This window comes from Semicossyphus pulcher, unplaced genomic scaffold (genome assembly GCF_022749685.1).
Source record: "Semicossyphus pulcher isolate SPU_LCO1_2020_fin unplaced genomic scaffold, fSemPul1.0.p SCAF_4, whole genome shotgun sequence".
Lineage (NCBI taxonomy): Eukaryota > Metazoa > Chordata > Actinopteri > Labriformes > Labridae > Semicossyphus > Semicossyphus pulcher.
The window spans coordinates 18,496,547-18,512,731 of NW_027211715.1; the positions used below are offsets into that span (position 1 = coordinate 18,496,547).

The window sequence follows — 16,185 nt, forward strand, 5'->3', positions numbered from 1 at the left end:
TGGACAAACAAGTCCGATACATGGAGGCTCCACCTCACAACTTTCAGGACTTGAAGGATCTGCTGCTAACGTCATGATGCCGGATACCTGAGCACACCTTCAGAGAGAAGGTTCACACAGAACAGAGCTGTTTTGCTGGCTCACAATATTAGGCAGGTGGTCATAATGTTATGGCTCATCATTGTATAACTATACTAGAGAATAGTCGTACTCTCACCTTGCAGGCTCCACAGCAGCCGTTCTCTTTCAAAGAACCTCCATGAAATCAGACCTGACTCTAAAGATTAGATAAGCTTCAATTAATGTTTATAAGGGATCAGTGCAGGACGTGAGTTTGCATACTGAGACACTGATACTTCCCCACATCCTTTATTGGACGGCTGCTTCAGGGAATAAAGTCTGCATTAACCAAGCCGGGGCAGACTGTGTATGGAAACGTGATATTAATACATATCACATTAAACAGCAGAAATATAACACATTCGAATCAAGTTTGTTGGGAGCAGACAGAGCAGCTCAGACCACAGATTTATTGTACTTTACATCATTTTAGCTCACAATATCCACAGACTTAACTGACAGACAAATAAATTCTGATCTCAAAGGATTTAAGATGTTTGACAAAGTTTGAGAGACGTGATTGAAGCTGAAAAGTCCGGGCGAACATTTCACCCGAATACATCAATCAGCCATCTTTTAATTCACGCTGTTATCAGTGTGCCTTTTCCCTCAGTCTCTATCTACCTATAGAGAGACGGAGGGAGAAACTATCCACATCTTCAAGGCCCTGCAAGGTGCTGTGAGGAGAGAGAGAGACACAGAGAGAGAGAGAGTGGGGTCTGGGCCAAACTTTCCCTGACAGTCAGAGATAACACTTCACAGCAGCAGCTTAGTAAAAGAAGAAGAGGCTGGAAAAGAAGGGAGGGGGGGATCGCTGCCGTCTGTAGAATAAAGAGCAGGAGTAATTAACTTTCCCATCAGCCCCTCTGGTCAATAATTCTGCTTTCTGTCCACTTCCTGTTTGTCTGATTGGAAGTATCTGTAGCCTACTTCTTCTTCTCTATCCAGTTTCACTTCATGCAACTTCTTCCCTCGTCTCCTTTATATTCATTTAACCTCCTCTGAGCGTTCGACCGGGCCCATTTAGCCCTCCACTGAACTCCCAATCAACTCATCCCAATGCTTTTTGTTTCTGTGATGTGCTGACCCAAATATGTGTGTGTCTGTTCTGCGGTAAACTGGGATGTGTACATGTAGGCCTTTAAGAGATAGATGAACTGTCGGGGCTCAGCCTAAGCATGTTGAGTGAATGCAGGCCATGTTAACTGACAGGGCTGATTTTATATGAAGATTATGGGCACTATGGACAAAACAATCACAGTAACAAACATGACCTACTTCATGTTTCTCTCAGAAAAACTTTGCTTGTTAGCGTTCTTCCAGCGGTGAGCGGTCCCAACATCCATGTCCTGTTTAAAGACTAATTTAGGTAATTGGTACAAAGGTTACGCAGGGGAAAGTTTTGTGTCTTTTATAGCTTCATAATCATATAGTTCGCTTTATTGAGGCTATCTTTGCTGACCTATTAACTTAAATTAAGTACACCTGCCTTTTTTAATACATGGAAGGTAAAAGGACAGGTGTTGACAATCGAACTTCTCTCTTTAAGTGAAGACGAGGCAGTTCAAACGTTTGTTGTGGGATTCATGGGCAGACATCCAGCCCAGCACTTAAAGCACTTAGCTGCACTGATAAAAATGTGTTGCATTGTCTCAGCCTGACATCTCCAGACCGATCTGCAACTGTGAATCAATCTGAAAACTCTACGGACTAAACTGCCTCTGGGAACAAGTGGAAAAATCTGCTATCCACATCCTAAAACCAACCAGTACAACTTAAACTTTTCCCTAATGCTGCAGAAGTACGGCAAACACATCCTCTTTGAAGTACTTAAGAAAAAGGATCCTATGGGGTTTGTTGAGTACTGACACATAAGCAGATTCAACATCATGTGCAACATCAGCAGCAGCCATCTTGCTTTTATTCCAATAGCTCAGATGTGCTCCTCTGTGCAGTCGTGGTATCAAACCGATCATATATTGAACGTATTTCTATTTGAACAATCACATAGCTTAAAAGAACAACAGGAATAGTTTGCATGTTCTCCCTGTGCATGCGAGGGTTCCCTCCTGGTACCCCGGCTTCCTCCCACAGTCCAAAGACATGCTCGTTAGGTTCATTGGTGTCTGTAAATTGCCCGTAAGTGTGAATGTGAGTGTGACAGGTTGTCTGTCTCTATGTGTCAGCCCTGTGATTGACTGGCGTTCAGTCCAGGGTGTACCCCGCCTCTCGGCCAATGACAGCTGGGATTGGCTCCAGCCCGCCTGCGACCCTGAACATGATAAGCGGTATAGTTAATTGATGGATGGTAGGTAGGTGGATTTAGGTATAATACTAAGCTTTTACAGCTATTAAACAATTAAACTGAGACAATATGTTTTCCTATTTTAAACACTGCTCTTGGAGCCATGCCACATCTTTTGTCTTCCGCCTCTAGCTCCGCTTCTCTCCCTTATTTCTCCCCCTCTTTCTCCCTCAATACAAATCTCCTTTACCGTTTTTCATTGTTTTGGGGTGTTGTGTGTTTTCCGTCTGCTCCCCAGGATCATCTCACACCCCATCTGGCCTCTTTATTTAACTCTTCCCTCTCAGGAAGCATTGCCTTGCCTGCTGGTTTTATACCCATCACACGTTCCCTCCACTCTCTCTCCGTCTCTCTATCTCTCTCATACGAGACAGAGATATTAACACTTCCCTGAATGTGTTGAATATGTGATTCTCTGCATCATATCATTCCCACTCCTCTACCCTCGGTGTAGTGCATGTGTCGGAGCTGCTTAGCTTGCAGTCTGGCTGTATTAATAGCACACAATGGATGTGGAGCTGCAGCAGTTCCTCGTCCTGCCTCCGGTCCTCCCTGGCTCCCGGTCTCGCTCAGTGAGTGTGCATTCTTAATGCTCCCCTGGCCTCCGTGAGAGACATGATTGGTAGAATTAATTGTGGCCGGAGGGCCGAATGGGAATAAGTGGAAGGGGGGAAAAGGGGAGATGGAGGAATGGAGGAAGAGGAGGAGGGTATTTGGCTTGTTTCGGGCGCTGTTTCCCTCCTTAAAGCTTGGCACCGGAGGATGTTGTAGTTGTTTTTATGCACTCACTCCTTTTGTCTCACTAGATTAATATTAGCCCAGAGTTAAGCCAATTCTATTTTCTTTTATAGCTCAGTTTGTCCTTCTCTTTTGTGATTTACACCTGTGTCCTCGGAGAGAGGAGATAAGAGAAGCTAATACAGCGACTATCATAATGTAATGGCCCCTTCAGCTCCCGGGGCAGTAATTCTATCAAAACTAAGTATATATCCTGTTGTGAGGTGTCATTAAATGAGATAAACTGAGCTTAAAATAGGGACATAAAATGTGTGTGTCTCTGAGTGTGTAGGCCTGCTTTAGAGGACTGTGAATGGATAGATGCCACGTCCTGTCGTCTATTTCCAGGCACTAGTGTTTTGATAGATGATATCTGATCTCCTAACACAGAGGAAGCCAATGCTCATTCCAGCAAGATTAACAGCAAGAAAAAGATGATGGAACCAAAGTAAAAAGAGGATTATAACCAACACAAAAAAGCTTAACCAGAAGACTTTTATTCTTGCAAATACTCGAAGCAGTCCTGAGTTGTGAAAGATGCTGATGCAGGCTGTCATGTGTGTGTTTGTGTGGTTGTTCTTTCTCACTGTCAGCGTATTGGAGGGTCTCCATGCAGGATTTATGTGCTGGTTTTATGGGGTCGTGTCATAGAACGCCTGTATGGGAATATAAGAAGGTGGGGGTGGGGTGTGTGAGTGTGTGTGAGAAGGGTTTCGGGGTGTAGAGTAGAGGGGTTCTGGGGAAGCTGTCTCATCATTTATTTATACAATCTACAGAGGAAGGGGTTAGAGAGAGAGAGAAGTGGGGGGCTGCCTGCTACGAGCCGCCCGGGGAATACTGCAGGTCAAGAGTTGTTTTTCTAGCTACCAGCACAATTCTTTGTCTGGGAAAGTGGAGACAATGATGAACACAGTATACAGCACTGGATCAGCTCGGCTCACGGTGGGCTGTTCCCTAGTTTGTCTTGTTATCCTGGATGCCAAACCCCTTAATACTCTGCCGGTGATGCACCTGCATCTTCGGCCCGTTCAGACAGAGCAGTGATTTAGACATCGGTGCTGATGATGCAAAAACAACAAAAACATTTGGTGATTTTTAAAATGCTTAATACATAATTGGATATTTTGAATTGAACACATACTAACACATACATACATACATAATTTAGCATGTTTTTTTAACCCATTGTCAGACAATCGTGGGATAAAATATGCAGAATCACGCCATCACTTTAGGCTCTGCAAACTTAAAAAAATTGGGTTTGACTGTCATAATTATTACATATATATAATATGTATTCCAACTTAACTTGTCTAATAAAGCCATTAAAATATCTCAATTAAAGACAAATCACACTTAATAAGCTGAGAACTTTGTCATACTTTGTTCGTCAACAAACCCAAAGTAGGGAATAAGATATCAATGAATTTTAAACTTTTCTGGTTTGCTATTTTTACATGATGAATTATTAATTAAGAGACTGATTTATGAACTCTTGTGTGGGCGTCACCTGCATTTATTTTATAGTCTTGATTTACGGTCTTTGGATGTTCCTGAATCTAATCAAAACACTAATTGATTTTTCTTTACCTGAACATAAATTACACTCTATAGAAAGTCGTAATGTTGCCTCCAGCAAAATGAAGTTGGTCAGGTGTATAAACATCTTAGTTATTACACACACAGTAACACACACAAACACTCGCTTACACAGAGAGCTGAGGCATACATCACCACACAGCCCTACAGGGACAGAACCATTATTCCCTACTGAGGAGCTCCATCATCGTCTCTTTGGAGTGGCCGCACACACTCACACACAAAGACCAAAGTCCAGTGCATCCTGAGCTGCAGGAGACAGTGAAGAGACGGCGCTTTTTTCCAAAAAACATGAGGCTACTGATGCATTTGTCGCATATATGTTGACATTGAAACTTCAGCTCCAAGAACACTCATGCAATCTATTAGTCCAACCTTCTACCTTCAGATCTCTTGAACACTGTTGGAAGCCGTCTCTAATATCCACCAAGACTGGAGATAATGAGAAGCCGTACTGTGGAGCTGAAAGTGAAGCCGTCACATTTACATGAAGAGCACCACCACAGATTAGATTAAAGATACAATGAATGCTTCATTGTAATCAGCTTTTATTGCAGTTACACGGTGGGACAGTTCATCTGAGCAGGCAGGAAAAGACTGTGATTATAGCATCTTAAAGATGCTCATGCTGGTTGAAGGTAAAGTATATTGCAGGTCGAGGTTAGACAGATGATTGTGAGTCTCATGGTAAAGCTTCACCAAATCACAGCTGTAAGGATGAACTTGTCCCTACACATCACACGCTTTGCACACATAAATGCATGAACAAAAGACGCATGTCCTCATATGTGGAAACACAAACCTCCCCTGATGTTCAGTGGTGCATAAGGTCAGCATGGAACAAAGAGACGGGGGTGTAGGGTGATTTCATAACCCCGTCTATACCTGCAAAGTGCCCCCACATCTACTCTTTCATCCGCCAACGCACTCGCTCTGTTAGTCAGCATGCAAGTGAGGAAAATAGGCGATTTCAATGATGTACTCCTTCTAAACATCAAGTACAAGTTTAAGGGGAAATGCAGGAATCCTTATTGGCAAAAATGTCTTGTGCACATTAAGACTAATTGCAAACCTAATATTTCATGTATTGGAAAAACACAGGTGTAAAATGATCCACAGTAACTAACTTCCCCTTCTATCTCTCTGCGTCTCTATCCTCCACTTCTCTGCCCTACAAAGTGTTCATCATCTGCGTAACCTTTTACTTTAAATTACCGCAGCTCAGTGTGCTGTTTGCCTGCAGGTTCGACTGAAGTAGCATGTTGGACCATTACTCACGCTGTCATGGCACACTCACTGGCGAGCAGGGTAGCTGAATGACTGAGAACCTGGCCAGACGATCAGTCAGCAATTCAAGCATGCATCCCTTTATCCGGACACTTGTACATCCATCTATCCACGGTTCTGCAGCAGTCAGACTGTCAGCTGTTTGGGTGTAGGGCTGAAAGAGTTGTGACTGAAGCTGAACTGGCCAATTGGGTAGAAATGCGAGGCAGATTGGAGACCATCTGTCTCCATCTTTCCCTGTTTTATTGTCGGTCTACGTTTCATTCACCTCCTTCTTTCTGCAGCTTCATCATTTCTTTCCTCCTTCATTCTTATCCTCATTTTCTTTCTCACTCTCACTCTTTCATTCGATAATTTAGGCTCTATTTACCTGCAGACTGTGTTTTAAATGACTTATAATTGATTATCTAAACGGCGGTGGAGGCAGTTTCTCATTTATTTTCCTTGTAAAGCTGTTGGACCTTAAAGCTGCTGTTGAACATTTTCCTTTTCATCATAGGCTCATATGTTGCTGCTGCAGATGTAGGTATGTGTGTGAGAGCAGAGTGAAATCGACAGGCTGCACCCTCGGGCGTCTCTCTCTGATTGCTGTGTTGAATAGAAAGCCTACCAGCTCCCGCCCAGGCTCACTTTATATAACAGCAAATATTTACGCTGCGGTATCGCTATTTGATCTGACATTATATTCAGTTTATACAGAGAAATACCCACATCTGCCTGTATTCTGCTTGGATCGAAATGTTCATTTGACATTCAGGTACAGGCGACACATCAGGTCTGAGATACAAGAAGGTCTGAGGGACACTGTAAATGATCTTGATGGAAACTTTCAGACCTGGTTGTCACATAATTTAAGGTTTAAAACATCCATGCTGACCCACAGCCGTGTTCAAACCTCCTGCAGGTGTCAGGTAGCTGCTGTGAATGAAGCAGAGGATTATCTGAGACAGCGCATCGATGCTGATTGAATTGGCTGCTCCTGAAAAAGACATGCAGGCTTCTTCAGACTGGAGAGTCAGGAAGGAAGCCGGTGATCTAATTGTAACGCTGAATGGATGTCTGCTAGACTCGGTGCAGACGATCCTACAGGAGAAAGTTTATGGGATATCTGCTGAGTTTGTCAGGACACACAGGAGGTCATAAAAAACAGCTAAATAAGTATCTGTACTTGCTCCTTGTTCCTCCAGTAATTCCTTTCACTGAGATCAATTTGAATATACAGTATAAGATGTGTTTTTGGCTACGAGATTCTTCATGTGCCTTTCTATATTAGCTACTCCTTCACTCACAGACATTTAACTAACAACTAAACAACCAAGACCATGCAACAGTTAATTCTGATTTACACTTAAGGACATTAACTCTCATCTCTACTACATACAAATTTAGAATCTGTTGGCACAAGGCCGCGTTTTAGGACATCAAATGTTCTGGTTTCCGTTTGTGGTATGTTTGTAGTCCGAGCAAGAAGCAAGTAGTCAGAGCAAAAGCAGGCGGAACGTTATCCACTGTAATAACATCCCCTCTCCCATCAGCATCATCTGACAACGATTTAGCTTCTTGTTCATCTCTATAAACAGATATATGCATGCACTTTGCTCGAGATCAAACATTTCAACTTGAGACAAATTCACTTGATGCTTTGTCACGAAAGCTGTTCAGTGTTTAGATTTCCTGACTTCCTCAAATGCACCAGAATACTTTTTACAATGAAACTGAGACTCACCAGAAACAGATGAACGGGCGCTCCTCCGGGGGATTAAGTGAACCAAGATATATCCTGGTGGGGGGGGGGCTCCACTTCTGATCTGAACACAGGGTCGCTTCTCAAGTCGCTAACTGGACTGTAAACAATCCAGCGCACGAAAAGGAAGTATTGGCTGGAAGTCCTTATTGCTAAACAATGGCTAAACCGGGATGCCCAACATGTTCACTTATGCTCCCAGAGGCTATATCACCATCATACTATAGCCGATGTGATGATTGCATCTACTCAAATAAATGTTGTGAAACTAGACCAATATTTTAAGAACAAAACAGCAGGAAGGTAAAAACCACAGGAGAACAGAAACAGATCAACTCTCATTCACCACTGTCTGTTAAACATGTTTTTTTTTGCATGAAAGCTCCGATACATTGTCCCTGTATCTGTATTGAGATGTTGCTGTGACACGTCTCACTTGACTACAACATCTATTAGCATACTAATGACCCACAAGGGCTTATATTTCTAGCTCTGTCCATCAGTCAGTTTAGAGCTGATGAGGCCTTTCAGATTAGAGGCCAAACATCTTCAGGAACTTCAACCAACTCAAGTTGCCTTTTGGATCAAACTTTGTAATACCATGACCTTGATGACTGAGAACCTTGACAGATTTGTTGTTGTAACTGATCTTGTTGTCAGTCCTTTTTGCAAGCAGCTAATCAACATTTTTCTCTCTGTTTTTTCTTCCTGCAGTCACAGATGAAGACACGGTGAAGAGATACTACGCTAAGTTTGAGGAGAGGTTTTTCCAGACCTGCGAGAAGGAGCTGCTGAAAATCAACACATTCTATTCAGGTGTGCATTCACTTTATAATGTGCATATGATTCTGAGTACATCAAATCAAAGTCTAATAAAGAAAGCAGTTTCAGATCAAATAGCTGAAACAGTGGGGCTGATAGTCAGAGGAACTATTGTATTGACTGTGTTATTTCCTGCAGTTTATGTGTGGTGCATAATATCTTGTATAAACATGATTAAACATAACTGTTATTAGCTATCATCACCCATCATCATTTAGGTATAAGAGTTATTGCACAGTTTATTTATTCTGTACTAAGGGTCTTATTTCAGAGCCAAACAACACCGCGTCTAATCTTGGTCCTCTGATTGAAGCAGTCAGTGGTTGTCGTGTTTATGCGTGCAGGCCTGCCTGTGTGTATTTCAGGGAGCAGAGGAGTATGTATGTACCGTGTAACACGAGAGGGAAGCCATAATATATTCTGGTATTCTGGAACCTAAAGGTTGCCTCCTGGTTTCGAAGTGCAGCTCAGGGGGAAGCAGGAGTCGTCTAAAGACAGAGAGTGCTTCCTCTAGAGGCTGTGTGAGAAACTGCAGGTCAGCTGAGGGCCAAGGTTGACAGGCAGGATTGTTCCAGTTGTAATGATGGGAAACAACAGGCAGATGGATCTGCAAATAAATAAGATAGAAATCATTGTGGATGTTGTTAGTGGGAGGCTGATTTACTGAAAAACGTATTCCCTCTAACAACAGTTTATATCTTGATATACACTTACCAGAAGCGTCCTGTTAGCTGCTGTAGAGGCCATGTTAACTTTTGTCTTTGGTTATCCTGAACATTCATGCTGCAGATATTAACAACATTTTGCTCAGAAAAGAACAGTATGTGGGTAACACTAGCCCTATTTAGCACTAATAAGTAGTTTATAAACATGTAATAAATGGGTTATATCACAGTTTTGTAATTATGCATATATGTCCTTTTAATTGGTGTTTATAAATTGACAGTATTTGTTGAATTATAGTTGACTACAACATTAATACTAATATCTGCTACAAATACATGATGGGCAGATGTGGCTCTGCTAATTAGGTGACGTATGTATATATACACATTTGGTATTCACTCAGAGAGAGTACCCAAAAACAGACTTTCAGGTGTATTTGATTAAAAAAAAGTTTAAGATGAACTGGCACCAATGACTGTATATAAAGTTGTACGACGCGTCTCCATCTGCTCTCATTGTACGGAATTTATTCCAAAATAGCCCCAGTGACGGGCGCTGCCATCTTGTGATGGTGACGTCATTTGGAGCCAGAGTTGCGCAGCAGAGATCAGTGGGTGGAGCCGCCGTAGCGACTTCCGCTAACCAAAACACACACTTAACTTACTGAAAAAAACAGCAAAGATCCCGCACGTTGTCGTGTTTAACAGCAGGACAGCTTCTGTGTGTTGGTCTGAAGCAGACGTTCAGAGGTATGGAAACTTCACTGACTGTAGTGATTGTTTTAGTTACGTCTCCTGTCGCCGTTCCTCCTCTACTCTGCTGACCCGGAACAGATCGGCTGCAGGAGCCAGATTTGTCAACGGAGATGTCAATCATCCTTTTTACAGCATCAAATAACTAATTAAAACTAAACTTGTCAGAAAAATGAACACATGGACGTAAATCAGCATCATAAGAACTAACTATAATGACAGAACACATTGTTGTCAGACTATAGCCAATGGGTTCAGAAATTGACAATAGATTACATGCACTGGCAAGGAGAGACTAATCAGGCACAGGTGAGGCTAATTAGGCACAGGTGAAAATGATCAGGGCGGGGCACACAATCACAAAGGCGGGAAAATACACCAGACAGGAAGTGAAGGGTGAGTGAGAAAGTAAAACAGGAAATGATAACTAAAATGAATAAAACACATTATTTAAAAAGGGATAATACATGGTAATATATCTGTTATATATGTTTTAGTCTTTCGATATTACTTAAAACAAGCTAAGGAACCGATGAAACATTTAATTGTCTAACTGATCTTCTCAGTGCTACGTGTGACCTGTGTGGGTCTGTTTTCAGCAGAGTCACATCAGTATTACAGTGAGTCACAGTCTCCCCTGCAGGCCTGAGGTGTGTGAGCTTAGTTAAATGTTGTGTATGAAAACACCAGCGTCTCCTCCTGCACTCAGGCGTCTTGTTTATCCTCCACACACAGGAGGGAGAGGGAAGAAATTGCAGAGTTGTGTCCGACATGCAGCTTTATCTGATGCCACTCACTGTGGGTATAAGTGCATGTGTGTGTGTGTGTAGAGGTTTGAAAAAGCTGGATAGGTTGTGGGAAAGAGGCAGTAGTGGAAAGATAGAGATAAATTGTGTGCTGACTTTACATAAGACACTTTCCTCCACACAGCTCTCTCTCTCTCTCTCTCTGAAAGGGGTCGTTGACCTCTCAAAGCCTCATTCTGCTGCGCTGTGCTGAGATCCATCCTTTTGGACGACGCTTTTATTTTGATAGGTTAAAAACACACCTAAAGAGATTTTTAAATAGAATTTCCTTTCAGCTAAGGGAAGCTGGATTTCTCCACTAAACTCATACCAGTGGAAATCTGAACCCCCAACACCTGCCAGTCTAAGGTTGTCCCACACGGGTGATCTGTCTGGACATGTCCTCTGTTTTTAAGTGCTACTATGACCCTCTGATTTAATCTACCTTGTAGCAGGCAGTGGAGGTCTTGACTTTCTCACGCCTGCTGCTGTTGTCATGTGTTCATCCCAGCATTGTTATGACAGACTGTCTGAGTCGACTAGAAGGATTACTGTGAGTTTAGATGTCAAAGAAGCAACAGAGCATGAGAGTCACCAGTGAGCCCTCCACATGTTCACTGCTGCGACTCTCAGTTCAGGACAGAGGAACAGATACTAGAGCCTCAGTGAGACTGTCAGACGGGCTGTGACCAAATTTAATTTCTTTTATCAGACTGTGGTCACGTACAGCACTGTTATTACAGTGACTCCAAGGCTGGTTATTCAATGGTTTTGCAAGCAGCTGGAAGACTATTTTTAAACCAAGGTTGTTTAACTAGTATAAATATAACCTAAAACACAAGTACATCAGTCCTTTTACAGTCGTATTCAGCAATCTTTCATTGGACTCTTATTGGTTGAATACAACTGTAAAATTGTAAAAAGGAGAAAGGAAGAAAGGACATGGACTGCATTGTTTAGTGACTGTACCTGACTTCTGATTGGTGAAAAAGGAAAGGAGAGCTAATGTGTGTCAGAAATGTAGGTAGAGGTGCATTAGAAGTTAATGAAATTCAGGTAACTGCCCGGTATGATCCCCCTCAGTCTCTCTCTGCCTATCTCTCTCCCCTCTCTGAGTACATTAACCCATCTCTGACCCAGATAATGGGTCCTTCCTCTGCAGCATTTACATGACAGCAATGCCTCTACTTCCTCAAACAGACAGCAGGAGGAGACGGGCTGTATGAAAGCTGTTTTGAGTCACTTTCTCTGTACCTCCAGATTACTGAAACCTGTCCTATCCTTGTGTCAACCTAAAGCAGTATCAGCACAACAATATTGTAAAAATAGAGCCACACAGAAACACAAATATACCTTCTATATCGTTTTCTTGTCTTCCCACTTGTAGAAAAGCTTGCTGAAGCTCAACGACGCTCTGCCACGCTGCAGAATGAGCTGCAGTCTTCCCTGGACGCTCAGCGCGAGAGCAATGCTCCGCCCGGCCTGCGCAAACGCAAAACCATGTTCCACCTGTCGCAGGAGGAGCGCTGCAAACACCACAACATCAAGGACCTGAAGCTAGCCTTCAGCGAGTTCTACCTCAGCCTCATCCTGCTCCAGAACTACCAGGTCTCAGCACACACACACGTTTATAGTCTCACACACACACCTGCATTCAAGCGCAATGTAGCGAAATAATTAAGGAAGCAATCAATCTTGTTTCCGTCCACAGAACCTGAACTTCACTGGTTTCCGTAAAATCCTGAAGAAACATGATAAGATCCTGGATACTCCCCGCGGGGCCGACTGGCGTGTGGCTCACGTGGAAGTGGCTCCTTTCTACACCTGCAAGAAGATCACACAGCTCATCTCTGAGACAGAGGTGCCTCCTCACATAGACACGCACACACACAAGTATGGATTGTGATACAAAAGACACATAAAGTAATTGTTGTGTTTGTGAGTTTAGACGTTGGTCACCACAGAGCTGGAGGGAGGAGATCGTCAGAAGGCCATGAAGAGGCTGAGAGTTCCTCCACTGGGGGCAGCTCAGGTCAGAAAACTGCTGCTTACACTGGAAATCAATCAAACAGTGACTATGCAATAATATCAACCCTTCTCCTCTCAGTTTACTTTAAATGATCTGAATACAAAGTCGGTGTCCTTGTCTGAGAATATCCCAACAAGAACAATCTTTGACTTTATGCTACTTATATGATATTGTTTTAAGCACTAATAGTTTTGTTTGTTGTGAATAAAGATTGAAAAAAGGTAAGAGGTTTCATACGAGAGAAATAGAGAGATGAAGATGGAAAGATGCAAAGAGAGAGAAACCATAAGAGCCTCTCGTATTGATTTTATAAGTGCCTTCCATTGTTGAACAGACAGGATATCTTTCAGAACCGAGCGAGCCGAGTGGCACTTTACCCGCCTATGTTATACGTACTGTTATTACTGCATTAATTACTGTCATGTCTGACTTACATTGTGCTTTGTGACTATTGATCCCTCCATTTCGCCTGCAGGCATGTGTGTAATAAATATATTCAGGCAGATAAAGGGAGTCAGAGTGGCTTTATATTAAGACACGCTCAATAAATCGTTTTTCTAGGATGTTTCGCTTTATTTGAACTTCAAAATAAAGGTAACTTATAAGAAAATAAAATGTCTGTGAACTTGTATTAAATATAAATAATAGTTAGCAATAGTTAATTCATATTCTTAACATTGTAAATAATGTTTTTCTGTCTTCCTCTCTGCCGGCTTCAGCCTGCTTTGGCCTGGACGACCTTTCGTGTGGGTCTCTACTGCGGCTTCTTTATCATCCTCGCCATCTCCTTCGTTCTCACCGGTGAGTCACAACTACATTCAGGCTCATACATTTTTCATGTCCTGTTGAGTCCTGCACAATTTGTCATGTTGCACAGTAAGATAACCAGCTGTTCTGGTCCATTGTTTAACATAAATATGGAGAATGACCATAGGCAGGTGAAATCCACTGTGGCTTTACCAGGTGCTGTGTTCATCCACTTCGAGAACATGTGGCCGCTGGTGCGGATCTATCGGGGCGGCTTCCTGTTGATCCAGTTCCTCTTCCTGTTGGGCATCAACACGTACGGATGGAGACAAGCCGGAGTCAACCATGTCCTCATCTTTGAGATCAACCCCAGAAACAACCTCTCTCACCAACACCTGTTTGAGGTAGAAACAATTGTGTCGGTTACAGAATAAGAGCCCTGAGTGTTCAGAAAATAAACTCTTTTTCTGTAATTATGCTGATTAAAGAAATCAAACTTTCATGAGTAATGATGACTTCAACAAACAGAAAGTAGGACTGATTGAGGTTGTTTAGTCATCAGGGTAATCAAGATTCATCTCCTATGTGAGTATGTAAATAAGAGATCTCATTCAGCAGAAACAATACATACCTAATGCCTACATGGGTTTATTTTTACTCTAGAATAACAAAACTGACATAATTTGCACTAAATAATTCAAACAGCCCTCTTAATTGGGATAATGTGTCAGAAATGTTTTCTCATAATGCCACTCTCTCTGTGTTTTGCAGATTGCTGGTTTCCTCGGGGTGTTGTGGTGTCTCAGCATCCTCTCCTGCCTCTACTCAGAGTACACCTACCTCCCCATGCAGATCAACCCGCTCATCCTCTACGGCTTCATGGTGCTCTTCCTCCTCAACCCCTTCAAGACCTGCTACTACAAATCACGTTTCTGGCTCCTCAAGCTGCTGGTCAGTCTGCTACTTTATACTGGTGCCTTTTTTCTACATTTCTTCCACTGTATTTTATCTCGCTAATCCTACTCACCTGGAACATGTCTCTAACTTATAAGAACAATTTATGATACACATTTTAATGTGTGCTTTTGGCAGAATCTCATGCATATTGTCATATATATGAAAACCAGTTTTATGAGAGCTGTTTGTCCTATTTATAACTGTTTTTTGCTACTGTATTGTGCTGCTGACACAATTTAAATATTTCAGCGCGTGTGTGTGTGTGTGTGTGTATGTGTGTGTGTGTGTGTGTGTGTGTGTGTGTGTGTGTGTGTGTGTGTGTGTGTCACACAATGAATGCATGTACAATTCCGATTTCTATCTCAAGTCTCATGTTTACAAAAACCCTCCTCTGTTACTCTGTTCTTTGTCTAAGCCGAGCTACAGGCCTGCAGGAGAGAGGGCGGGGTGTGTGGAGTGTGTGTGTGTGTGTGTGTGTGTGTGTGTGTGTGTGTGTGTGTGTGTGTGTGTGTGTGCACGCGTGTGTGTGTGTGCGAGACAGAGGGCAGAGGGATGAGGGATAATAGAATGCAGCTCGTCCCAGGGGAGTTGGAGGTTGTGACTGTGCAATCATTACAGGCATAGATCTATCAGTATGCTGATGCCCTGAGCTCCTCTGTCCCTCCTCCTCCTCCTCCTCCTCCTCTTCCTCCTCTTCCTCATCCTCCAGCCCCTGCTCCCTCCCTCCTCATCTCTCCCCTCAGCAGCAGCAGACCCCGCCCCCCCCCCCCCTCCTCATATCCGTGTCCTTGCCTTCACAGCTCCCTGCTGATGTGGCTCTATTATCAGTCTTGATTGGTCCTGAGCAATCGTATCAACGAACACAGAATTAGCTCTGCGATGAGCGATGCATGCAGCCTCGCGGAATAAGCAATAAGTCATTAAGAAATTGTCGTTTTATTGGGTTTAATCTGTCGTTGGTTTCCTAGCGGTCCTATAAAATGCATCAGTGCCAGGTTTGCTTATTTCCTCCGACATTAAACACCAGACAGAGGACAAAAATTTCATTACAGGACAAACTGCAGAGCAAGCACCTGGATCAGAGTGTTGACTCAAGAAATGAAACCGAGCCACATCACCGCAGCAGGATTAGCCTTGAGACATCCACACAGAAGGAGCGGATATGAGCTGAGATGGCCACTCGATCAATACAGATTTTGATGGACAGGTTAAGAGAAAAACATAATAAGCTGATATACGCAAAGAAGGGAAAAAAATCAATATCCTTTGACATTTGTAGTGGAGGGAGAATTAGGTGTTGTGCCTTCTGAAAGTGTGCATGAAAAGAGATGTACAGTTGCTTCTTAATGTCAGACGTGGCCGGGGGGTAAAATGGAAAGAGTGGAGCAGAATTGAATCATTTTACAAAGTGTGCAGTTCTTGCCAAGAGTCATGATCCAAAACAAGCCCATAGAAGCTGAAGCATGCCCTAAAACGCTCCCAGGTTGCTCCACCAGCGAGTGGCAATGCACAAATAAAAGGCTACATTCCCACAGACACAAAGCGTGACTCATTAGGCCGACCTGTGGTGAGCTGATAAGGTAGTCTGGAGGCTC

General features: G+C 42.9%; 1 protein-coding gene across 2 annotated transcripts in view; it reads left to right on the forward strand.

The window, feature by feature from the left end:
• xpr1a (xenotropic and polytropic retrovirus receptor 1a) overlaps nt 1-16,185 on the forward strand; it is a 65,958-nt gene that overhangs the window by 36,266 nt on the left and 13,507 nt on the right. For both annotated transcript variants that reach the window (XM_069680504.1, XM_069680503.1), the window contains exons 3-9: nt 8,547-8,648; nt 12,245-12,465; nt 12,569-12,718; nt 12,806-12,889; nt 13,606-13,725; nt 13,873-14,037; nt 14,405-14,584. In XM_069680504.1, coding sequence (XP_069536605.1) covers nt 8,547-8,648; nt 12,245-12,465; nt 12,569-12,718; nt 12,806-12,889; nt 13,606-13,725; nt 13,873-14,037; nt 14,405-14,584 — 1,022 coding nt within the window. The remainder of the gene's footprint in view (nt 1-8,546; nt 8,649-12,244; nt 12,466-12,568; nt 12,719-12,805; nt 12,890-13,605; nt 13,726-13,872; nt 14,038-14,404; nt 14,585-16,185) is intronic.